This window comes from Arachis ipaensis, chromosome B9 (assembly GCF_059453495.1).
Source record: "Arachis ipaensis isolate K30076 ecotype BB chromosome B9, ASM5945349v1, whole genome shotgun sequence".
NCBI classification, from domain to species: domain Eukaryota; kingdom Viridiplantae; phylum Streptophyta; class Magnoliopsida; order Fabales; family Fabaceae; genus Arachis; species Arachis ipaensis.
This window is the reverse complement of record NC_142444.1, coordinates 38,402,683-38,429,230: the sequence shown is the minus strand read 5'-3', so window position 1 is coordinate 38,429,230 and position 26,548 is coordinate 38,402,683. Positions and strand designations below refer to the sequence as shown.

Here is a 26,548-nt window from a genome sequence, read left to right as displayed (position 1 = left end):
AACGTATTAGTCTTGGTTTGGACTCTTTTTTTGCTAATAAATACTTTAGAGCTGCATGGTCTGAGTACACTACTACCTTAGTACCAAGTAAATAGGCTCAGAATTTATACAGAGCAAAAATAATAGCAAGAAGCTCTTTTTCAGTAGTAGTGTAATTAGACTGAGCAGCATCTAAGGTCTTAGATGCGCAATTACGAAGGGATCCTTACCTTCGCGCTGAGCCAGCGCTGCTCCTACTGCATGGTTGGAGGCATCACACATAATTTCAAATGGCTGGCTCCAGTATGGTCCTCTCACAATTGGAGCTTGAGTCAGGGCAATCTTCAGCTTATCAAATGTTTGCATGCAATCCTCACTGAACTCGAACTCAATATCTTTCTGTAACAGTCTGGATAAAGGTAATGCTACCTTACTGAAGTCCTTAATGAATCTTCTCTAAAAACCTGCATGGCCAAGGAACGAATGGACTTCCCTCACGGAGGAGGGGTAAGGTAAACTAGAAATGACATCCAACTTTGCTGGATCTACAGAAATACCTGTATTAGAAATAACATGTCCCAGAACAATCCCTTGTTTTACCATAAAGTGACATTTTTCAAAATTCAATACAAGGTTTGAACTAACACATCTGTCTAATACTCTAGCTAAACTATCCAAGCAAAGGTTAAACGAATCACCATAAATGCTAAAATCATCCATAAAGACTTCCACATAGTTCTCAATAAGATCTGAAAAGATACTCATCATGCATCTTTAGAAAGTAGCCGGTGCATTACACAAGCCAAAATGCATCCTCTTGTATACATACGTTCTAAAGGGACATGTAAAAGTAGTCTTCTCCTGATCTTCAGGAGCTATATGAATTTGAAAATAGCTTGTATAACCATCTAGAAAAAAGTAATGGGATTTACCTGACAGGCGATCCAACATCTGATCAATGAATGGCAAGGGGTAGTGATCCTTGCGAGTAACTTGGTTGAGACGCCTATAGTCAATGCAAACCCTCCATGAATTCTGCACTCTAGTTGTCAGGAGCTCTCCATGCTCATTCTTTATTGTGGTGACTCCAGACTTCTTGGGCACCACTTGTACTGGACTGACCCATTCACTGTCTGAGATGGGGCAAATGATATCTGCTTCAACTAGCCTAGTCACTTCTTTCTTGACAACTTCTAAGATGGTAGGATTCAATCTTCTTTGGGGTTGACGGACAGGTTTTGATTCCTCTTCTAAATATATTCTGTGCTCACAAACTTGAGGACTGATACCTACTATATCTGCCAAGCTCCATCCAATTGCTTTCTTGTATTTTCTCAGCACACTGAGTAGTTGCTCCTCCTGTTGAGAAGTGAGTTCCCTTGCAATGATAACTGGAAACTTCGGATTATCCTCAAGGTAAGCATACTTGAGGTGTGGAGGAAGGGGCTTCAATTCCAATTTCTGCTCTTGGCTAGGTTCTGGATCATCCGGGGCTAGTGATAATGGTAAAGTGTCTTCATTATGTTCAGAGGGTGTCCCCACACTTGGACCTTGCTCCATGTGTTTCTCTTCTACTTCTTCTTGGTGAACTTCAGCTACAGTTTCATCAATGATGTCGCACTGGAAGATAGAATAATCTTCCAGAGGGTGCTTCATAGCTTCATTTAAACTGAAACTCACTGTTCTGCCATCTATCTCAAAGGAGTAAGTTCCTGAGAATGCATCCAGCTTGAATTTTGAAGTCTTCAGGAATGGTCTTTCAAGCAGGATTGATGATGGTCTTTCTGAGTCATTAGGGAGCATTTCCAGGATATAGAAGTTAATGGGAAATGTGAGCCCCTTAATGCTCACTAATACATCTTTAGCAATTCCAACTACTGTAATAATATTTTTATCTGCTAACACAAAACGAGCTACCGACCTTTTTAATGGAGGGAGCCTTAGGGTATCATATATAGACAATGGCATTATACTAACACACGCTCCTAAGTCACACATGCAATCAGAAAATATTACACCTCCAATGGTACAATTTACCATACATGGACCTGGATCACTACATTTTTTAGGTATACCTCCCATTAAAGCATATATAGAACTACCTAAAGGAATAGTTTCTAATTCATTAATTTTATCTTTAGGAATGCATAAATCTTTCAGAAACTTTGCATATTTAGGTACTTGCTGAATAACATAAAAAAGGGGAACAGTTACCTCAACCTCTTTGAAAATTTCTTCCATTTTGGGATCAAGTTCCATCTGCTTTTTGGACTTCCTTGCAAGGTGTATGAATGGGATAGGGATGGCACCACTTGCAGCCTCTGCATTCTTTGGTGCTCCATTCCTTGGCTGAGCCATTTCTTCTTCAACCTTGCCTTGTACTTCATCTTCCTCTTCAACATCTTCTATTTCAACATCTTCCACTTCCACTGAGTCTTCAATTTGGGTGTGTTCTATTGGGCTTGGCTCCTCCTGATTCTTCTCTGGCAGTGTGGTTCCAGACCTTAAAGTAATGGCATTGATGCCACCCTTGGGATTAGGTAAGGGTTGAAAAGGAATTCCACTGGAGCTTAAAGGTTGGTTAGTGGAAGCAGGTAATGAATCTATCCAGGTGGCGACAGCCTGTAAAGTGGCATTCAGACCATTCAGAGTAGAGTTCAGTGTAGTCTGCATGTTTTGTTGTCCTTGTGCAAGAGAACGAAGCATCTCGTCATTTGATGAGGAAGTAGGGTAAGTGATCTATGGGACTTCTTGTTGGTTATGCTGGGTCCTTGTGACTGTCTTAGGTGAGGAGCTCTATAAGGTTGGTTCTGATTCTGCTGTCTGTTGTTGTTATTCCACCTCGGGTTTCCATTATTGTCTCTGCCTCCTCTGTTATAGTTGTCCCTCCAGCCATGGTTAGAATTATCTCTCCAATTTTGGTTGGAGTTGTCCTGCTATCCTTGGTTATAGTTTCCACCTTGGTTGTAGTTGCCTCCTTGTTGATTGTATCCTTGATTCGGGCGGTCATAGAAGTTATGAGTAGCTGAAACAGTGTTATCTTCTTGTTGAAGATGCGGGCATTCATCAGTATAATGATTATAATCATCACAGATTCTGCATACTCTTTGTGGAACTAACTGTTGGCTTTGTTGTGGTGGGGAAGGCTAAGCTTGTTGTTGTTGGTTCAACTGCATTTGCTTCAGTAAGTTGGTCATTTCACATATGCTTTGTGTAAGAGAAGAAGTCTCAGTGCTAGAGGAAACTTCTGCAACAACTTTTGAGTGGTTGCTTTTGTGCCTATGATTCCTAGTAGACTCAGCTAAGTCGCTGATTAGTTGCCATGCTTCATCTGCGGTCTTGTACTTCTTCAGAGAACCATTACTAGCACCATCTAGTGTAGTTTTATCCCGAGGCTTCATGCCTTGAGTGAAGTAGCTGATTAACACTAGCCTGTCAATCATGTGATGGGGGCATGCATCTAGAAGGTTCTTAAAGCGCTCCCAGTACTCATAAAGAGTTTCTGATTCTCCTTGAACAATGCAGGAGATCTCTTTTCTCAGTCTGTCTATAACTTCAGTTGGAAAATATTTTTCCAAAAATTCTCTCCTGAGCGTATCCCAGTTGGTAACAGTCGCTTCAGGTTGGGAGTAGTACCACTCCCTCGCCTTTTCCTCAAGAGAAAACAGGAAGGCAGTTAACAGAATAGAAGTTTCATTCGCACCGTGACGCCTAACAGTAGAACAGGCTGTCTGAAAATCCCTTAGGTGCTTGATAGGCTCCTGAGCAGGTAAACTATGAAACTTGGGCATCAAGTTGATTAATGCAGTCTTCAGCTCAAAATCTGTAGCCAGTGTTGCATGATGCACTTGGTACGGCTGTAGTGTAAAATCTGGGGATCCAGCTTCCTGGAGAGTAATCCTCCTAGGTGCTACCATGTTATCTGCACGTGAATCAACTGAATTAGTAGTAAAGGAGCTTGTTTCTTGCTCAGATGGCGGTTCAGATTTGCCCTCAGATGAGATTAGTGAATCGATAACAATCACTTCACCACCCTCAGAGGCTAACCTACGTCGAGCTCGCCTAATACGTGAAATAGTTCTTTCAATTTCAGGATTGGATGCAGCTAAGCTCGGATCAGGCAGTGAACACATCATTCAATGAGAGAAACATATAGCTCATGGTAATAAAATAAAATAAAATATGCAAATAAAATAAAAATATGTACACTAATTAATAATTTAGCACACAATTGCAACTCCCTGGCAACGGCGCCAAAAACTGACGAGCGACGGAAGTTAGACCAATTAAGATATTATAATATAATAGAATAGCATTATGAGTATAGCTCTTAACCAGCAAAAAATCGCCTCATCAATTTAGAAAGGTTGTCACAAAAAGTTTAGAATAAAAATACTGGGAGTATGAGTCCCAAGTCGTCTCCCAACGAGTTGCGAGAAAGGGTGCTAATTTATTAATCAGGAGTTTTCAAGAGAATTTGAGATTTGAATAATGAGCAATTAAATAATTTTAAATTAAAGCAATAAAAACTAAGAATGATTATTAATATTCTAGAAAAAAGCCTTGACTGGTGGAATGATTAATTGGAAGTTCTATCCTTGTTGGGATCTCTTAAGTGTAGTATTAAAAAGGTTGTTGTTTTCACTTAGTTAACCCTTACTAAATAAAGGAAAGTCAAGTGATTGAGCTAACTCTTATTCGCAAATCCTAGTCCTCTCTCTTGGGAAGGTCTACCGTTAGTAAATACAGAACTAGCCAACAACTTCCAATTTAACCATCACTTAAGCCTTCCAACTCAAGTGTCTCCTTTTGATCAACCCCCATGTCAAGTATGGAATCTACTCCATTGACATGAATATAACGCTTATAAAAATATAAGAAGAAGACATGATCAATTGAATAAAATAAAGCTTCGAAAATTAATTAAAGATAAAAATAATCCTTTTCACTAACAATTCATGAAAATAATCCAATTACCATTCTAAACAAGAATTAAGAATATGGAATAAATAAATAAAAGAGTAAGTAAGGAAACAAACTAGGATAGTATCTTCAACGGAGATAATGACTCTTTCAATATCCAAAAGCAAAAGCAATAACCTAGGAATGTAAAGAGAAACTAGAGGGAGAGTAATTCCTCTCTAGATTCAGATCTAAAAACTAAAAATTATGTAAATGTATCTCTGTGTGTGTGAAGTTGTGTGTTGAGTCTCTGCATGTTCCCTGGCTTTATTCTGTGTTTCTGGGCCGAAAACTGGGTCAAAACGCGGTCCGAAATCACCCCCAGCGTTTTCTGTTAATTCTGCAGATTGCGCAGGTCACGCGTACGCATCATCCACGCGTTCGCGTCATTCAGCGATTTTTCTTGTCACGTGTACGCGTCGTTTATGCAGACTCCAATCCATGCGTTCGAGTTAGGCACGCGCACACGTCACTGTAATTTTCTTCATTCCGTGCGCTCGCGTGAGCCATGTGCGCGCGTCGGTGTTCGCTGGTCATCTCCTTAGTTTCTTGTGTTCCTTCCATTTTTCCCAGCTTCCTCTCCATTTTCTAAGCCATTCCTGCCCTATAAAGCCTGAAACACTTAACACGCGGATCACGGCATCGAATGGTATAAAGGAGAATTAAAATATACTAATTAAAGATCTCTAGGAAGCAAGTTTTCAATCATAAAACAATAATAGGAAGGGATTATAAAATCATGCAATTAGTATGAATAAGTGGGTGAAAACTTGATGAAACCACTCAATTAAACACAAGATAAACCATATAATAGTGGTTTATCAGCGCCGTAACAAGCGCCAATTTACATACCTCAAGAAGCTGATTGTTAGCAACCACCCACCTGAAGAAGAACCAGACACTCCAGACTCCACTTCATCCACCAGCACAGGAAGCCATGTCAATCCCAAATGTGGAGATGCTGCTACCAGCCTCCCTTTGTTCCTGACTGATGGCACCGAGGATGGTGCCAAGCTTTAAGTGTGGGGAGGTCGGTCAGTACCTGACTTCCGGAGGTAAATGCTTTTCCTTAACACCAATATTTTAGTTTTTCTTTTGCTAGATAGAATAGATTGCATAATTGTTTGCATATATGTTTGCTTGGTTAAAGTAATAAATTTCTTTTCAAGACTCTATTTTATAATATTTCACTAATTTAAATTGAAAAAATTTGTGTTAAACTTGTTTGAAGATTGTAAATTGGAACATGAATGATAGCTAAGAACACACAACCCTGGGAGATTTTTGAGCCTAATTGTATGGTTACACTATTTAACCATGATATTTTATTCTTGTGTGTATTATTCTCTATAATTGTAATCTTTACTTTATTCCATTCTATATGTCCATTGTTTAGTGTATTCACATGCTTGCATATGATTGAGGCCATTATTTTATTAGCTCACTTATCCCAAATATCCTACCCTTTCAATTACCTTTGTTAGCCACTTTGAGCCTTTTTAATCCCCATTTGTTCTATATTTTACCACATTACTAGCCTTAAGCAGAAAAACAAATTAAATACCCCAATGAATCTTTGGTTAGCTTAAGATAGTATGTTAACTAAGTGTGGGGAAACTGTGGGAACTTGGGTTAATGAAAGTGTACAATGTTTAAATAATAAAATATTAGAAATTTGGGTACCTACTCATGTGAGACCAAAAAAAATTCATGTGCATTAATCAATTATGTTTACTTTTACTTTCAATTAAAAAAAACCCCAAAAATATTCAATAAATAAATAAATAAATAAGGGGACAAAATTACCCTAGTATTAAGTTAATGAAAGATCAATGCATATGTGATACAATTAAAGAAAAGTCGATGCATGAGTATGAGATGCAAAAAATGGGAATTTTGGGTAGCTAGGCATGATTTAAGAAGAATATAGAGTATGTATAGGTGAAAGCTTAGGTTAGTCAAAGATTCATATTATAGCTCACTTGGCCATACATATATCCTCACCCTTACCTTAACCCCATTACAACCTTGGAAAGACCTCATGATGTTTGCATTGGTACATTAAATATTTGTTGATTAGTTAGGTGAAGAACAAAGTTTAGAAAGCATGACAAGAGAAGACTAGAGTAAACTACCCTATACACTTGAGTGATTAGAGTGCACATACACTACTAGTGAGGGTTCAATGCTTAATTCTATGTTCTCAGCTTTCATGAGCTGTCTACTTACGAGTCTACTTGTATTTACTGTATGATTTAAATTAATGATATCTGATTTATGTGTGTCTTGGAGAACTTATTTACTTTTAACCAAGTATATAGAATCATCTTAGCATATAGTTGCATTCATACATAGGTTGCATTTCATGAGTCTTGTTTTTCCCTATCTATTCTTTTGATTCCTTGAGCTAAGCATGAGGACATGCTAATGTGTAAGTGTGGGGAGGTTGATAAACCACTATTTTATGGTTTATCTTATGCTCATTTGAGTGTTTTTTATCAAGTTCTTACCCACTTATTCATATGATTTGCATGAATTTACAATTCCTTCCTAGTGTTATTCTATGATTGAAAACTTGCTTCCTAGAGTCTTTAATTTGTATATTTTAATTTTCCTTTATACCATTCGATGCCGTGATCTGTGTGTTCAGTGTTTCAGGCTTTATAAGGCAGGAATGACTTAGAGGATGGAGAGGAAGCTTGTAGAAAGTGAAGGAGCATAAGAAATAAAGGAGACAACCAGTGAGCATCGACGCACATGCATAGCTCACGCGTGCGCGTGATCTGGAGATTTTTATAGTGACGCGTGCGCGTATCTGACGCGTACGCGTGGATTGGAGATCTGCTAGACGACGCGTGCGCGTGCCTGACACGTACGCGTGACATGCACGATCTTCAGAAATAACAGAAAACACTGGGGGCAATTTCGGGCCGAGTTTTGACCCAGTTTTCGGCCCAGAAACACAGACTAGAGCCAGGGAACGAGCAGAGACTCAAGAGAGATTCTCATTAGCGTAGTTTTAGTTTTAGTTTGGAATATGAGAGAGAAATTACTCTTCCTCTAGGTTTTCTTTTACATTCATATTTTTTAGTTTTATGCTTTCGCTTTGGATATTGAGAAGAGTCATTACCTCCGTTGAAGTTATTATTCTAGTTTGTTTCCTTATTCCCTTACTCTACCATATTCTTAATTCTTGTTTAGAGTTACAATTGGATTGTTTTTTTTAGAATTTATTAATGCAAAGGATTACTTTTACTTTTAATTAAATTGTAGTTATTATCTATCATGTCTTCCTTTTATTCCCTTTTTAATTCTATGCAAGTAATTTTCATGTTGATGGAGTAGATTCCCAACTTGACATGGGGGTTGATTGAAAAGAGACACTTGAGCTGGAATGCTCAAGTGATTCGTTAAATTGGAAGTTGTTGGCTAATTCTCTATTTACTAACGCTAGACCTTCCCAAGGGAGAGGACTAGGATTTGCGAATAAGAGTTAACTCAATCACTTGACTTTCCTTTTTTTAGTAAGGGTTAACTAAGTGAAAATAACAACCTCTTTATACTACAGTTGAGAGAATTCCAACAAGGATAGAACTTCCAATTAATCATTCCTCCAGTCAAGGCTTTTTATTCTGAATATATAATTCTCTTTTAATTTACAATTATTTATTTTCTGTCATTCAACTTTCAAATTTCTCAGAAAACTCCTGATTAATAAGATAGCACCCTTTTGTCAACTCGTTGGGAGACGACCTGGGATTCATACTCCCAGTATTTTTATTCTAAAATTGTGATAACCTTTCTAAATTGATGAGCAGATTTTTGCTGGTTAAGAACTATACTCGCAACGTATTTCTATATTGATTTCTTGATTGACTGATTTTTGCCCTCCATTACATACCAAGATAAGGGCAAAAAACCAGAATAAACCATGGGAAGTTGAAAATTACTTAAATAAGCCAAACTGAAATTCGTTTCTGCAATGAGCCAAACCCTATATTTATATAATTCGAACCAGTATGGTTCGAACTCAATTCATTAGTAATTCGAACCAGAGTGGTTCGAATTATGAAGAGGGAAATTTGTTCAAGTAAATCGAACCAGGGTGGTTCGAATTACTTGGGAAGAAAACATATCACATAATTCGAACCACACTGGTTCGAATTATATAGGGAGAAGCTGCATCAAGTAATTCGAACCAGGCTGGTTCGAATTACACAATTTGAATTCGAACCAGTCCGGTTCGAATTAGTGGTAGACAGTGCAGTATATATATGGTTCTAAACGTGAGTTGCTCTCATAGAGGGTGTAATATGGCTAGTGAGGAGATTTTTGGGGTTTTGGTTCACCATAGAGGATCCATTAAGAGAAAAACTCGCTCCGGTGTGAAGTTCACAGATAAGGATCCTCTCTGTATCGTGGTGAAACCAACGACGAGCTATGATGATCTTGTTAGATCCGTGCTGATGAAACTCGGTCTGGAAGGTGCGAAGCGAGTGAAGAAGTTTTTCTATCGCATTTCAATCACTGTCTTGCAGGATACGGTGAAGTATGATTGCTTCACGATTGGTAGTGATGAGGACCTGCAATTCATGTTTCTATGTCGGAGGCAGTTTCCCGAGGTTAGGACACCAGAGTTGTTGGCAAAGTTGGTTGATGTGGTATCCAGCTCAGGGGGTTCGAACCGGAATGCCACCACTGAAGCAGCGGCAGCCGGTTCGAGTTCAAGGCCTGCCGTTGCTTCTTCGTCCGTCCCTGTGTACGAGCCAGCGGTCGAACCAGTCGCCTCCCCGTCTTTTGCTGTTGATCTGAATGATGGAGTAGGCGACGTGGTAGGATCAGTTGATATACTACCGAACGCTTTACAGGGAGTTCCACCGGTTGGCGTCGGTGACGGAGTGTTGGGTGATGTAGAGGAGGACGACGTCGAGCCGGATATGATTGAGGATGACAGCGGCGACGAGGTTGGAGCGACTGAGGCTGCATTGGTAGTCGGTGGTTCTAGTTCTGGCACACAGCAGTATCCACCACATTTTTCCTCTTTGGACCTAGATGCCATGAGGCAAGAGGGTGTATCAGGGCACTCTGTTGGATTCGGAGCTAGAGATGCTGAAGGGACTGCTGGTTTGACAGAGTTCCAGGTTGGTCAGCAGTTTCAGGATAAAGACGAGGCCCTATTAAGTGTGAAGACTTACAGCATCCGGCGAGGGGTACAGTACAAGGTTGTGGAGTCTGATCATCGCCGTTATGTGGGCAAGTGTTCTGAGTTTGGGAATGGGTGCACATGGTTGATTCGACTGAGTCTGCGGAAGCGCAAGGGCATTTGGGAGGTGAAGCGGTACAATGGACCTCACACTTGTCTTGCGACCTCCATCTCGAGTGACCACAGGAGCTTGGATTATCATGTGATTTCCGCGTTCGTTATGCCAATGGTTAGGGCCGATGCATCCGTCAGCATCAAGGTGCTCCTAAATGCGACGGCAGCACACTTCGGGTTTAGGCCGACTTACAGGAGGGTCTAGATGGCGAAGCAGAAGGCAATTGCCCTCGTATATGGTGACTGGGATGAGTCATACAACGAGCTCCCCAGGTGGGTTTTGGGTGTCCAATTGACGATGCCCGGTACTGTTGCAATCCTACGGACGAGCCCCGTTCGAGTTAGTGGACAAGTAGACGAGTCTCAAGCTTTTTTTCACAGACTTTTCTGGACGTTTCCACCGCTCATCCAGGCATTTCGCCATTGCAAGCCTTTAGTTAGCATTGATGGGACCCATCTGTGTGGGAAGTACGGGGGTACTTTGCTCATCGCGATTGCACAGGACGGGAACTCCAACATTCTACCCGTTGCATTCGCACTGGTAGAAGGTGAGAATGCAGAGTCTTGGTCATTCTTTCTCTCCCACCTTAGACAGCACGTGACACCGCAGCCCGGTCTTCTGGTTATATCAGACAGGCATAACGGCATAAAGGCTGCGCTTGAGGCTCCGGACGGGGGTTGGTTACCTCCATCTGCATACCGTGCATTCTGCATTCGACACGTAGCGGCTAATTTTGCCCTTACCTTCAAAGGCAAGGATGCACGTAGGCTTCTAGTGAATGCCGCATATGCCAAGACCGAGGTTGAGTTTGATTACTGGTTTGATATTCTTCGGTCTGAAGACCCGGCGATGTGTGAGTGGGCGAACCGGATTGATTATTCCTTATGGACTCAACATCGTGACGATGGACGGAGATTCGGTCACATGACGATGAATATCTCGGAGTGTGTGAACTCAATCCTAAAGGGTGTCAGAAACCTCCCTGTTTGCTCTTTGGTGAAGGCAACATATGGAAGGCTTGCGGAACTCTTTGTTCGCAAGGGTAGAGAGGCTGAGGCCCAGATGGGAATCGGACAGCAATTCAGTCAGTACTTGGTGAAGTGTATAGAGGCCAACTTGAAGAATTCGAGGTGCTTCACGGTGACTTTGTATGACCGGGATAACTCCGAGTTCACCGTAGCCGAGACCACCCCGACGGGCTCTTTCTCATTGGGTACCTACAGAGTATCGCTTGCATCCAGGACCTGTGACTGCGGGTACTTCCAGGCACTTCATTTCCCGTGCCAGCACGCACTTGCATGCTGCGCCTACTCACGGGTTACCTGGTCCTCTTATGTTCACAGCGTGTATCAGATTAGTTCAGTGTTCCGTGTGTACCAGATGGGATTCACACCGCCGATACCGGAGGGATTCTGGCCACCTTACGACGGGCCAACCGTGATCCCGGACCCTGCTAAGAGGCGGGCAAGAGAGGGTCGTCCGAGATCCACTAGGATACGGACGAACATGGACGAGGCAGATCCGAACCGGCCAAAGAGGTGTGGCCTTTGTCGCCAACCCGGACACACCCGCAGGAGTTGCCCACAGCTTGGAGGACCGTCTCACACGGGGGGCCAGTAGTAGCGATCTTGTTATTGTTAGTGTTTATTGATTTTATTTTTCATGTTACTTGTTATTTAAGATGATTTGTGTTATCTGTTTATCCTTTTACCTTCTAGTAATGAAAAAGTTGCATCTGAATTTGAATTTGGTTAGAAATCCCATGACTGCAAAAGTTGATAACTACAGTGTCATATGATTCAATGATAATACATAGTCACTAATCCACTAGGTAAATAACAGATTTTTAAGTACAATAAAATGAGCATACAACAAGGAAAAATAGATCTAAAGTAAATCATCTAAAATACATAAGTGAACCCTAACGTCCAAAATACATGAAATGTAAATCATCCAAACAAGTGGGAGCCTGTCCCACAACGACGGGGAACCCGTGGCCTCTGACCTCTGCGGATGAACGGCTCCTCATCCTCTATCTCATCTGCGTCCTCATGAGGGGTAGGCTGTGCAGGTGGCGTAAAATGGAGTGGTGCGACAGACGGCCCGGCGACAGACTGTGATGCAGCGGTGTAAGCGGAATGTGGGGTACCTCCCAAAGCAAACTGGTCACCAACAGGAGTCGTAGCAGGCTCGTTCAGATCAACATCTAAGGGTGCCTGCGTGGCAGGGGTCTGAGGACGCCTCCTGCCCGGCTCGTCCTCCTGCATGATAGCCGAAATCTCCGCCAGAAACCGTGGACTGCCGAAGTCCGGATCGAGCGTATCTGCCCCAAGGAAGTCTTGCCACTGTGATCCGGGAATAACCCATGGAGTACCGTCCTGCTGAGGCTGGTCGTCGGTGGGTACTCCAACAAAGTAATGTCCAAAAGGACCGGACCCAAGTCCAGCGTCACTAGGCTCAGCCCCGTCACCCATCCCGGATCTATACCACTCACCTCCGTGAACCACATCCTGGGTACTACCACCAGCAACTGAGGCCGCCCCTGCACCATCCCCGCCCTCAGGCCCATGCTGATCATCGTCATCGTCCTGAGGGTCAGGTGCAGCGGCATGAACCGCAGCACGCCCTCTACCCCTGCCAGGATGATGTCGTCGTCGACCCCTAGCCTCTCTATCCTGCAACCGGTCTATCCATAGCCTCCAAGTCTGAACTCTAGGGCCCTTCTCGCTACTGGAAGGGATGTAACCTGACCACCTGCAACATGCACATGTGTTACCACTACTTATATGTGTGCTTAGGGTATCCAATAGTAAATTGAAATAGACAAAGATTAGGGAAGTACCTCGAGGCCAGTGGCCAGCTAAACGTCTCAAATCCTGCAGGCCTAAACCGAGGAAATCGCCAGAAAATCCATGACTGAAGTAGCTGAAGTGGGCCCGCTAGCTTGATAACATTTCTGTTCGCCACACGGCACATGCACCGGTACAACCATGCCAGTGCTGCAGAACCCCAGCTGTAGGTCCCCATCTCCTCCAGCCTAGCTACAAACGGAAGCCATCTGATGTGAACGCGGTTACCCGACTTGTCCGCAAAAAGCTGCGAGCCCAACAACATCATGATGTACGCACGGGCATAACGACGCACAGTATCCTCATCAGCTCCCTCCGGGCACTCACCAAACGTCTCCTGAAACCAGCTGCAGTTGACCGCGTACTTCTGAACCTGGCTAGGAGGAGGTACCACTCCAAACAACTCCTCGAACCAAACCCAGGCTGGACGGCCACCCTCGATGTATATATGGAACTCTGATAGGCAGCCGCTGACGTAATGCCCGTCCACTGGCAAACCCAGCTGGTATGCCACGTCCTGCAGTGTGATAGTGCACTCTCCGAACGGCATGTGAAACGTGTGAGTCTCCGGACGCCATCGCTCAACAAACGCACTCACAAGGGCCTCGTCCAACCGGAACCATCTATCGTTCAACCTTGCAAGATGGTAAAGACCAGCCATCTGCAGGTACGGAACGTATCTGTCATCCAGGACCATGCCCTGCTGCCGCCGCATGCTCCTGATGCATCGCTGAGGCTGCGGAAGAAATGAGCCGCATTCTTAGAACCAGCTTAATTACCGGTGACAAACATAACCAACACGATAATTGATAAACCAAAAAATCTTACTATGTGTAGATGCTTAAAAATACCAAGAAAGAGAACAATTTGCATAAGAAACTTAAATTAGAAACCCCCATAGGCTACTGACATGAAAGATCTAACATTATAAAACCACAACTAAACCGCCTACATAAACCACTACTAGAAACCACTAACGTAAACCGTTAACGTAAACCGCTTACATAAACCACATACATAAACCAGTAACATAATCCACTAACATAAACCACTAACATAAACCACTAAGATAAACCACCAACATAAACCACTAACAAAAACCACTAACGTAAACCGATAACGTAAACCGCTTACATAAACCACATACATAAACCACATACATAAACCACTAACATAAACCACTAACATAAACCACTAACATAAACCACTAACATAAACCACTAACATAAACCACTAAGATAAACCACTAACGTAAACCGTTAACGTAAACCGCTAACATAAACCACATACCTAAACCACTAAGATAAACCACTAACATAAACCACTAAGATAAACCACTAAGATAAACCACCAACATAAATCACTTACAAAAACCACTAAAATAAACCATTTACAGAAATCACTAACATAAACCACTAAAATAAACCACCAACTAAACCAATATCTTACTCGCATGCCAAACCACAAACTCACATGTACCGGTAAAACAAAGTTATTTCCATACTAACCTCTTCGTTGATGACCCCAGCTATATGGGCGACTCCGTCCAAGCGATATAACCGCGCCGGATCGTCTTCCATGAGCAGAATATTGCGTTCAGGTCTTTCGCGGACAGAATCTGGGTCGTTTTCTCTGAGATTTGGTGGGGCAGGGGAAGGTGAGAATGGTTCGAATGAGCCTGATTCGAACTCCTTATATAGCCCATTCCCTAGTAATTCGAACCAGGGTGGTTCGAATTACATGAAGAACACATTTCCCCCTAATTCGAACTGGAGTGGTTCGAATTACTTGCATAAGTAGTTCGAACCAGTCTGGTTCGATTTACATTCAATTTTTTCTTCGAAATTCGAACTGGTCTGGTTCGAATTATTTGAGGATGAAGTTCGAACTACCCTGGTTCGAATTACATAAAAATATGATCTGGCTCATTGCTGTATCGATTTTCAGTTTGGCTCATATAGGTAAATTTGGATTCATGTTGGCTTATTGTAGTGTTTTGCCCCCAAGATAATGGATATGGTGGACCTCCTCGTGACTACCAACAACCACCACTATATGCCAATGAACCCCCTCTTCAACATAGCTTTGAAACACTATACTCACAAGCTTCCTACCACCAAACACCTTCATATGATCTCAATCCTTATCTACCATACCATGGCTACATGTGGAGAATCTAATGAAGAGCGTAGCATGAAGGAGAAATTAGAAACTCCGGTGGAAAATGAGGAATGTGGCTTTATATTGGAACAATTGGAGGAAGCCATAATTGTTGAAGAGGAAGAAGTAGTTGAAGACTTAGGAGATGCTGAACCTCCATGGGAATCTAGAGTTGTAGAGTATTCCTCAAAGAAGCTTGAAATCGATGTTGAGAAGGCTAGTGCACAACCTCTAAGGCATGTTCCCTATGAAGAATTGGATGGGATAGATCAAGAAGCAAGTTACCTTGGTGATAATGATTGTGAATCAAGTCATCCTAGCAATGAATTTACATCCACAAGTGAACCCCTTGAGTTTGAAGAGCCTTCTCCCAATGACATTGAAAGCAACATTGAGGTAGATTCCTCTCAACCTCATATTTATGATTTGAGTGATGGAGAAGAGTTGGATGAATTCGATGAGGAAGAGCTTGAAAGTGAAGAATCTTTTCAAAAGGTGAAAGTCCTTCGGCAAGGATGGACGGGAGTTGAATATGCTTTGTCAACATCATTGGAGACTTCTCTACCTTGGTTGCCGTCTACTCCTTCATTTGAGTGGGTAAAACATATCTCTATTAGCTTTACTATCCCACTTGAGTATCGTATTCTTGAAACGGATGGCCAACTTAGAAGGCTTTGTGGAATAAAGTGTAAGAGAAGGATGTTTAGTGGTTAGAGTTGCAAATCAAGGCTCATCAAGGTTGAGATTTCAAGAGCAAGATGCAAGGGTTGGACAGGTGATCAATTGGTTGGATCTAAGAGAAGAGTTTGGTACTTCATTGAAAATTCGGATTGCTTGCCACTCGGTTGGAACAATGATGATCAACTTAAAGACGGGTGTAGAAACAATATTCGGGATCCTGGCATACAAGAGGATCAACTTTGGGAGCTCAAAGCTTGTGAAGAGCTTCATCAAGGCTTGGAGAATTCACTTGGAAATGTTGGAGCTTATTGGAAGTCCAAGCGTTGGTGGAAGTTTCGAGATGAGTTCAAGCACAAGCCCTTATGACAAGGAGCTCACCAAATGTCCAACTTAAGGACTTTAACTAAAAGTGCTAGGTGGGAGACACCCCACTATGGTAAATTCTTCCTATTTTATCTTTTATTTATATTGGTTATAAGTTGAATTTTCATTTTTAGTTGGGTTTATTTGGTTTAAGTTTTAATAATATTTGGATTTACTTTGGTAGCATGTTAGTTAAAAAAAATGTCCCATGCGTGCGCGTGACCGACGCGCACGCGTCACATGCGACGCTGCAACCTCTGGCATAACGAACAGAGAGTTCGGCTGGAACTGTGCGGGAGGGGTTCCTGGTGCACAACACACCCCACGCGTACGCGTCACCAACGATTTCGTCCTCTCACGCGTGTACGTGAGAGACGCGTACGCGTCGTATGAAAAGACGGCGCACTCTGGTACATCTTTCCCGAGAGTTGTGCTGGTATTATGCTATAATCGTGTGTCTGGCACGACGAGTAGTCACGCGTACGCGTGACTGACGCTTATGCATCACTTGGATTTCTGCTTACCCATGCGTACGCGTGGGCGACGCTCACGCATCATAAGCGCCGCGTTACTTAATTCAGCGCGCCACCCGGACCTCCGTTTCTTTCCCTCATGTTTTCTTTCTCTAGTCCTAATTCTTCTTCATTCCTCTTCTTTCATTCTTCCTATTTCTTCCTTCTTTCTTTCCCCCCTCCACCACCACCGTCAAACCATCAGCGGCGACCACCTCTGGCAGCTACAGTTTCCTTTCCTTTTCTTTTTCTCTTCCTACCCCTCTTATCTCATTCTTACTCCCAATTATCTCCTTCTTTTCATCTTCTTTTCAAGGTTTCTTCTGTTATTTTCTTCTACTCTTAAATTCTTCGTTTGTTTCCTGCATTTAAATATTTTAATTATTTTTAATTGCATCTTAATTTTATTATTTGTAATTCCTTTTTAATTCTTTTCTCTCCTTGCATTTTTATGTTGGTATTAGAATTTTATTTGGGGGATTATTTTGACATTTCTTAACATGTTTGTGTTATGAGGTGTGCTTTGACAATTGATATTCTATTTCGGGACACCTATACACTTGGACTGATTACCTTACTTCTTGTTTTTTAATATTGATGCTTGAACTATTTTTCTCATGCTTGTTACTCGCATGCTTTTATCCCTCTTGAATCTAGTTGTTATGATATGCCTTCATGTTTTTACATGACGTCTCACTTACATGTTGTAGCTACCATGTAGTTAAGAACCTCATTATTATTTGGCATTAGCCCACCCCTATTTTATTTGTTTGCATCTCCTTGTTTGTGGGTTATTCTTCTTCCATTTTCTCTTCTTTCAGGATGGCCACCAAGAAGGGAAACAAAAAACTTCTAAATGGGGTGACAAACAAGTCCCGCTGCACACTCTTTGGAGAAAGCACATCAGTTTTAGCAACCCATCCACCTGCACGTCTTTGCATGCACCGAGGACGGTGCAATCTTTAAGTGTGGGAAGGTCGATACCGACTTCTGTGGGTTACTTACTTTCTTTTCAACACCAATATTTATTTTTCTTTGTTACTGAGTTGTTGCATTACATGATAAATTACATGGTCAATTAGTTACTTGCATGTATGTACTACTTGGGTGAAGTAATAATTTCTTTTTCAAGAAACTATTTTAGAGCATTTCACTAATTTGAATTAAAACTTTTTGAACTTGTTTGAAGATATTTAATTTGGAACATGGTTTTAGAGCCTAAACACACAAAACCAGTGAGATTTTGAGCCTATTTGATTGGTTACATTTTATCAACCAATATATTTTATTTTGGTGTGTTTGTTCTCTCTAAAATTTTGATATTTGTCTTGCTTGATTCTATATTTCCATTGTTTGATGTATGCATGCACTTATGTGATTGAGGCCTTTGTTTCACTGAGCTTACATACCCATATGGCCTTACCCTTTCATTTCCCTTTGCATACCAATGTTGAGCCTTTTTAACCCCATTTATTCTATATTTTAGCACATCACTAACTCTAAGCGGAAAACAATAATGTCCTTAATTGGAATCTTTGGTTAGCTTAGACTAGTGAGAGTGTTCATGATTTAAGTGTGGGGAAGTTGGGTTTGAAAACATCTGCTTTAAGAATTGGGTATTGTATACTTTTGTGAAAATGTGAAAAAGATAATTGAGCTCATATTCTTGCATTCAGTACCTTAATCATATGCATTGAGAAAAACAGAAGAATAGAAAGAAAAGTAAAAAGAAAAGAAAAAAAGAGAAAAAAAAAGAAAAAAAAAAGAGCAAATAATAAAAGGGGACACTGTACTCAAAATCGGGTGCATGAATATGTAGTAAACATAGTTAATGGGTAGTTAAATTTTGTATTGTGATTACATGGATTGTCTTAAGTTAGGTGGAAAGTTTGGATTAATCAAGGATTCAGATCTTTGTCCACTTGACCAAATACAATCCTATTTGTACATTAAATTTATGTTGATTGGTAGAAGAAGAGCAAGTCTTAGAAAGCAAGATTAGTAGAGAATTGAGAGAATCGAACCTTAAACACTTGATCGATTAGTGTGTATACACTTCCGGTAAGGGTTCGATGCTCGATTCTTTGTTCCCGACTTTCACGAGCTTTCTTCTTGCAAGTCTATTTGTACTTCATTTTATGATTTGAATTAGTGGAATCCAGTTCATATTTGTTCTTAAAAGATTTATTTACTTTTAACCAAGTAGGTAGAAGCATTTTGCATGTAATTGCATTCAATTAGATAGGTTGCATTTAATAAGTCCTACCATCCCTCTTCACTCTTTTATAGTTTCTTTTGAGCTTAGCATGAGGACATGCTAATGTTTAAGTGTAGGGAGATTGATAAACCACTATTTTGCGGTTTATTTTGTATTGAATTGAGTGGATTTTATCCATTATTCTCACTACTTATGCATATAATTCACATGTTTTACATTTTCCTTCCTAATTTGTGCTATGATTGAAAACATGCTTCCTTGGCCTTAAATTTGTTAATTTTAATCCTCTCTTATTACCATTCGATGCCGTGATATGTGTCTTAAGTGTTTTCAGGGTTTATAGGGCAGAAACGGCTTAGAGGATGGAAATGAAGCATGCAAAAGTAGAAGGAACACAAGAAATCAAGTATTTCAGAATCCGGTAGCGACGCGCACGCGTGGACGACGCGTACGCATGACTGAGTGATAAACCACTATTTTATGGTTTATCTTGTGCTAATTTGAGTGGTTTTTATCAATTCTTTGCACACTTATTCATACAATTTGCATGATTTTATAATTCCTTCCCAATTTTGTTCTATGTTGAAAACTTGCTTCCTAGGCCTTTAAATTGTGTATTTTAATTCCCCTTTATACCATTCGAGGCCGTGATCTGTGTGCTAAGTATTTTCAGGCTATATAGGGCAGGAATGGCTTAGAGGACGGAAAGGAAGCTTGCAAAAATGGAAGGAACACAAGAAATAAAGGAGATGACCAGCGAGCATCGACGCGTACGCGTACCTCACGCGTGCGCGTGATTTGGAGATTTTTACAGCGATGCGTGGGCATACCTGACGCGTACGCGTGACACGTGAAAATGACCATCGACACATACGCGTGGGCGATGCGTACGCGTGACGTGCGCCACGTATAGAAAACCCAGAAGACGCTGAGGGCGATTTTGGGCTGAGTTTGGGCCCAGTTCCATGCCCGAAAACACAGAATAGAAGTTGCAAAGTGGGGGAATCATTGATGGATTCACACAACATTCATTCACACAACATTCATTCATACAACTTTCATTCACATAATTTTAGGTTTTAGATGTACTTTTCTAGAGAGAAAGGCTCTCCCCTCTCTCTAAGTTTTAGGATTCTTAGGTTTAGCTATTTTCAATTTTAGATTTCTACTTTATTCCAATTTAGTTTCTCTTCTACTTTTAATTTCTCTAGGATTCTAGTTTATTTATTTCCCTTATTAATTTCTTTATGTTGCTACTTTAGTTTATCACTACAAGAATTTGACAAATTAGCAACGGATTTTTGCGAGAAATATTTTTTGTCACTAATTCGTCACTAACTTGCGAGGAATTAGTGACGCACTAACGACAAAATTAATGAGCGGTCACAAAATATCCGAACTTGAGAAAAGCGACTGATTAGCGAGAAATTCACGAGTAAGTTCATTTCTCGCAAATTGAATTTTGTAGATAAAAAAAAGAGTGAGAAAAATTTCCTCGCTAATTTGTCACAAATTAATTAGTGAGTGACAATGTCATAGCAAATCAGTCACTTAGGGGTTCAATCAAATAAAAGTAAAGTAGCGAAGGATATTATTGTCACTATTCTGTCGCAATTGTCTGGTATACAATTAGTGAGGAACAATGTTACTAGCTAATCCGTCACAAAGACTTGGAATGCATTTTGCGATGAACAATTTCCTAGCTAATTTGTCACCAAAGTTTTTATTTTAAGCGAGCAACTAGTTTCTTGCTAATTTGTCGCATAATATTGTCAAATTCAAAATTAGGATAGCGACAGAAAATAGTCGTCACTAACTCGTCGCAATGTATAAATCATTCAGCTAGGGAAGTGTTCCTTGCTAATTAGTCATTAAAGTGGAAATACGGGCGTTTAACAACTGACGCACTTCATTCGCTGATTTCAAGTCGCTGATTAGCGGGCGAAATATATTTGTCGCTAAGTTGTCGCAAGTTTAGTTTAGCAAGCGACTTGGCAACTGCAATTTTGTCGCAAAGCAAAAGATATATCCTACCTATTTTGTAGCAAATTGCTTGCTAATCTCGTCGGAAATTCGTCGCAGAGTTATAACAAATCCAAAACTAACCGAGAAAATGTTAGAAGTTAGTGGTCGCAATTGAGTCACTAATCAAAAGCTTATTTAATGAGGAATTAGCGACTGCTTAACAACTGATAGACTTTCCTCACTTATTTCATGTTGCTATTAATTTGTGAGGAAAACGTTAGTCCTTATTCCGTCCTTATTTCATATTTCTGTAACAATCTGAGTTTTTAGAAAATTAAATTTAATATATTTGTTAAAAATTTTATTCTAAAAAAATTATTTTACTAAAAGTAATTAAATAAATATTTATGATACATTGAATTTTAAAAGTAATTAGGAGTCATAAGTGATTTTGATAATAATTGAAATTTAAATTAATTAAGATTTTTTTTTATATTATCTTTAGTATAATTGGATATTTGGTATAATTGAAATTGATTATCTATAACAATATATAATGCGAGTACATGGAGTTTAGTGTCAAATTTTCTTTCCTATTTTAACCCTGCCAACATCTATAACAATATATAATCTATAACAATATATAATGCGAGTACATGGAGTTTAGTATCCAATTTTCTTTCCTATTTTAACCCTGCCAACATAATTTAAAACTAACTTTGCAGTTATGTATTTCACTAACGGTTACAAAAAAAATTCACGCATAACTTCTTCCTCAATCCTTCACTCAAATAATCTACATTTTTTTTAAATTTTCATTATTTCTCTAATTTTATTTACTTCTCTTACTCAATTCTAACATTTTCAACTTTTGAATAACTTTTTAGACAGTTTCTTAAAATAGATGATGACTATGTTAAATGTTAGTTTTCGAGCCATGTATGGAAAAAAGAAAAGAATAATTATGATAAAAGGAAGTGTTCAATCATCATCAGTAGTTATATGTATTTTTTGGTAGATCTTATCATATTTTGAGATATTCAATTAAATTATATTTTGTTTAATTTTATGTTAATTTTAGTTTGTACTGTTTTTGTTGTGAGTATATTGTACTATCAGCAGTTTAGTTTCACTCTAATTATTCTATTAGAGATTTTGTTGTAATTTCTTAAAAATTTTTTACCATTTTTGGATTTATATTGATGTCTCTCTTCTCCTTTCTTCGACATCCTCAATTAAATTGCTTCCATCATCCTCCTTTACCTTCCTCAGCTGCAGTTACAATTTTTTTTCTTCAGTTTACTTACTCAATCTTTATTTTCAATCATTTTTCTATTTTTTAATTTATTTCCAATTTTTCACGTAGAAAAATAGCGCTATGTCTTTTTTTTCTCATCAATTTGATTTAGCAAGGAAAAAGTTTCTTTATACTTGAGATGTACTTTTTATTTATTTTTTTGACATGTCTGTATTTAACTGTTTATCAACGATGGGATGAAAAAGTTTTATAAATATTTTTTAACATTATTCTTTTTAAACTATTTTATGGGATAATTTTTTTATTAATTTTCTAAATTATTAATTATGTAGAATATTGTATTTAAAATTTGAGTACATAAATACTTATTTTTAAATTAAACTAAAATAAATAAATCACATTACAAAAAGGTTTATTAATTTTGTCTTTTATAATATTATTTGTTTGGCATATTGACTATATTATTTAATTGGCATATAAAGCATACAAAAAAATTCACACCTATCAAGTGTTCCTTAAAATATTAGTATGCTAATTTTTTAAACTATTAATTATTTAGAGTACTAAATTTGACATTTTCTTATGGAGAGCACTGAATTTACCATTTATTAATTTTCTAAAGTATATTGCAAAAATTTAAAAATTAATTAATTTAATATTATTCGTTTGGCAAATAGCAAAAGATTATTTGATTGACATATAAAGGACACAAAAAATATAAATTAATAATTTAAAAAAATAATAAAATTAAAGATAATTATAAAAATTGAATAATAAAATTTTAAAAATATTTTTTATCAATTAGAATTATGCACAAAAATAAAAAATACTTTGAATATAATTTTTTTATCTCTGATTCAAATTAAACACCGTTAAAAATAAATAAATAAATCTAATATAATTTATAAATATTTAATTTGTAAATAATATTTCTAAATCTTTATTTTGATTTTTTTTACACATAATAACAACATAATGAAATTTTTTAATATCTTATTTAATTTAAATTTATAAATCTTATACATTCTAAAAGTTAAATAATTTTTAAAAAATATTTTTGCTTTAATTTTTTTATTCTTAATGTTTAAATTATTTTATTAAATTTATAATTTTAAAAATAAAAATATAAAAATTAATCTCTTAAAAATAATAGAAACGTAGCTGAACAGACACGATAGTGCCCGTTGAGCCGCTAATTTTATATAATTTGAAATCAAATTCTAAACCGTCAAAAAAATCCCTTCATCAAAAAATCCCCGGCAACGGCACCATTTTGATGAAGGGATTTTTTTGACGGTTTAGAATTTCACAATAAATCTTCGTTGCAAGTATAGTATCTAAACCAACAAATAATCCTTTCATGCAAAAATTTGGTTGTCACAAGTAACAAACACAATAAAAATAATAACCGAAGTATTCAAACCTCGGGTCGTCTCTCAAGGAATTGCAGGGAAGTATGTTACTATTGGTTATGGAAAAGTATCTTTTTGGGTTTTGAAATAAGGAACAAGTAATGTAAACAAGGAAATAAAATAATAATTAAGAAAAGTCTTAGCAAGGATTGATAATTGGAATTCCTATCCCCATTATCATAGTCACTTGTGATGGTAATTGCCTTTTGCTATCACTTAGTTAACCTCTAACAATTGAAGGTAAGTCAAGTGAGAAAATCAACATGAACCCTCAAGTCCTAGTCAACTCCTAAGGAAAGACTAGAGTTAGTGGAATTCAAGTCAACTAGCAACTTTCAATTGTCAATCAACAAGAGACTTTGACAATTCAAGAGTCTCTAATTACTCAATCTTAGCTAAGAATATAAAAATCTAATTTGAAATCCAACCAAGCATTTTATCAAACACTTGGAAGGCACAAAATAAAAGTATAGAAAAACAATAGAGAATGTAAAATCTAAAACCAACAATTACAAGCATCAATGATAACAAATAAAGGAAGAAGCAATAAACATGAAATACCTCAATTTGCATTAAAAGGAAAATCAAATCTAACATGAGAATTCATAAACTAAAGTAGCAACATAAAGTAATTAATAAGGGAAATAAATAAACTAGAATCCTAGAGCAATTAAAAGTAGAAAAGAAACTAAATTGGAATAAAGTAGAAATCTAAAATTGAAAATAGCTAAACCTAAGAATCCTAAAATCTAGAGAGAGGAGAGAGCCTTTCTCTCTAGAAAAGTACATCTAAAACCTAAAATTATGTGAATGAAAGTTGTCTGAATGAATGTTGTGTGAATGAATATTGTGTGAATCCATCAATGATTCCCCCACTCTGCAGCTTCTATTTTGTGTTTTCGGGATTGGAACTGGGCCCAAACTCAGTTCAAAATCGCCCTCAGCATCTTCTGGGTTTTCTGTACGTGGCGCACGTCACGCGTACGCGTTAGGTACACGCACGCGTCACTGTGCAATCTCGCTTGTCACGCGTACGCGTCAGTTACGCGCAAGTGTCGCTGTGAAAATCTCCAAATCATGCGCACACGTGAGGTATACGTACGCGTCGATGCTCGCTGGTCATCTCCTTTATTTCTTGTGTTCCTTCCATTTTTGCAAGCTTCCTTTCCATCCTCTAAGCCATTCCTTCCCTATATAGTCTGAAAATACTTAGCACATAGATCACGGCATCGAATGGTATAAAGGGGAATTAAAATACACAATTTAAAGGCCTATGAAGCAAGTTTTCAACCATAGAACAAAATTGGGAAGGAATTGTAAAATCATGCAAATTGTATGAATAAGTGTGCAAAGAATTGATAAAAACCACTCAAATTAGCACAAGATAAACCATAAAATAGTGGTTTATCAATCTCCCCACACTTAAACATTAGCATGTCCTCATGCTAAGCTCAAGGAGATAGAAAGAATGAATGGGGGGAAAGTAAGACTCATGAGATGCAACCTATGTATGTGAATGCAACTATATGCTAAGATGTTTCTATCTACTTGGTCAAAAGTAAACAAGTTCTCCAAGACAAACATAAATCAGATTCCACTAATTCAAATCATACAGTAAAAGACAAGTAAACTTGTAAGAAGATAGCTCATGAAAGCAGGGAACATAGAATCAAGCATTGAACCCTCACTGGTAGTGTATATGCACTCTAATCGCTCAAGTGTCTAGGGTTAATCCACTCTACTCTTCTCTAGTCATGCTTTCTAAACTTTGTTCTTCATCTAACCAATCAACAAATATTTAGTATACCAATGCAAATATCATGAGGTCTTTTCAAGGTTGTAATGGGGCTAAGGTAAGGGTGAGGATATATGTATGGCCAAGTGAGCTATAATATGAATCTTTGACTAAGCTAAACTCTCACCTAATACACACACACACTCAATGTAATTCTAAAATCATGCCTAGCTACCCATAATTTCACTTTTGTATATTTCACTTACTCATATACCAAATTTTCTTTAATTTCACCACATATGCATTGATCTTTTATTAAACTTAACATTAGGATAATTTTGTCCCCTATTTATTTATTTATTTATTTATTTATTTATTATTATTATTATTATTATTATTATTATTATTATTATTATTATTATTATTATTATTATTATTATTATTATTATTATTATTATTATTATTATTATTATTATTATTATTATTATTTGCACATGAAAGCAAACATAACATATCAATGCATATAGTTTTTCTGGTCTCACATGAGTATGCACCCAAATTCCCAATATCCAAATAAAGTAGAAACATAACACGTTTCCATTTACCCAGGTTCCCACAATTCCCCACACTTAGTTAACACACAATCTTAAGCTAACCAAAGATTCAAATCGGGTAATTCATTGTTTTTTCGCTTAAGGCTAGTGATGTGGTAATATAAAGAACAGAATGGGGATTAAAAGGCTCAAATGGCAAACAAAGGTAATTGAAAATGGTAGGCTATTTGGGATAAGTGAGCTAATAACAAATGATGACCTCAATCACATATAAGCATGAACATACACTAAATAATGGACATATAGAATGGAACAAACCAAAGATTGCAATCATAGAGAAGAAACACACAAGAATAAAAATCATGGTTAAATAATGTAACCATGCAATTAAGCTCAAAATCTCACAGGTTGTGTGTTCTTAGCTATAAACCATGTTCCAAATTACAATCTTCAAATAAGTTTAACAAAAATGTTTTAATTTAAATTAGTGAAATGCTATAAAAAGGGTCTTGAAAAAGATTTTATCACTCCAACCAAGTAGTGGTAGAAGAACATGCACTGAGCCAATGTCCAAGTGACGTG

At 38.3% G+C, this 26,548-nt stretch overlaps 1 protein-coding gene and 1 pseudogene across 1 annotated transcript; one reads left to right on the top strand and one right to left on the bottom strand.

Moving 5' to 3' along the window:
* Positions 1 to 9,215: 9,215 nt before the first annotated feature.
* LOC148544355 (uncharacterized) lies at positions 9,216 to 11,879 on the top strand (annotated as a pseudogene).
* Positions 11,880 to 12,208: 329 nt separating this feature from the next.
* LOC107636161 (uncharacterized) lies at positions 12,209 to 14,688 on the bottom strand. Its single transcript, XM_088498920.1, has 3 exons — positions 14,617 to 14,688; positions 13,102 to 13,844; positions 12,209 to 13,013 (listed from the first exon to the last, which is right to left on the bottom strand). The coding sequence occupies exons 1-3, from the start codon at positions 14,686 to 14,688 to the stop codon at positions 12,209 to 12,211; spliced, it is 1,620 nt and encodes a 539-aa protein (XP_088355046.1).
* Between the last annotated feature and the right edge of the window lie 11,860 nt (positions 14,689 to 26,548).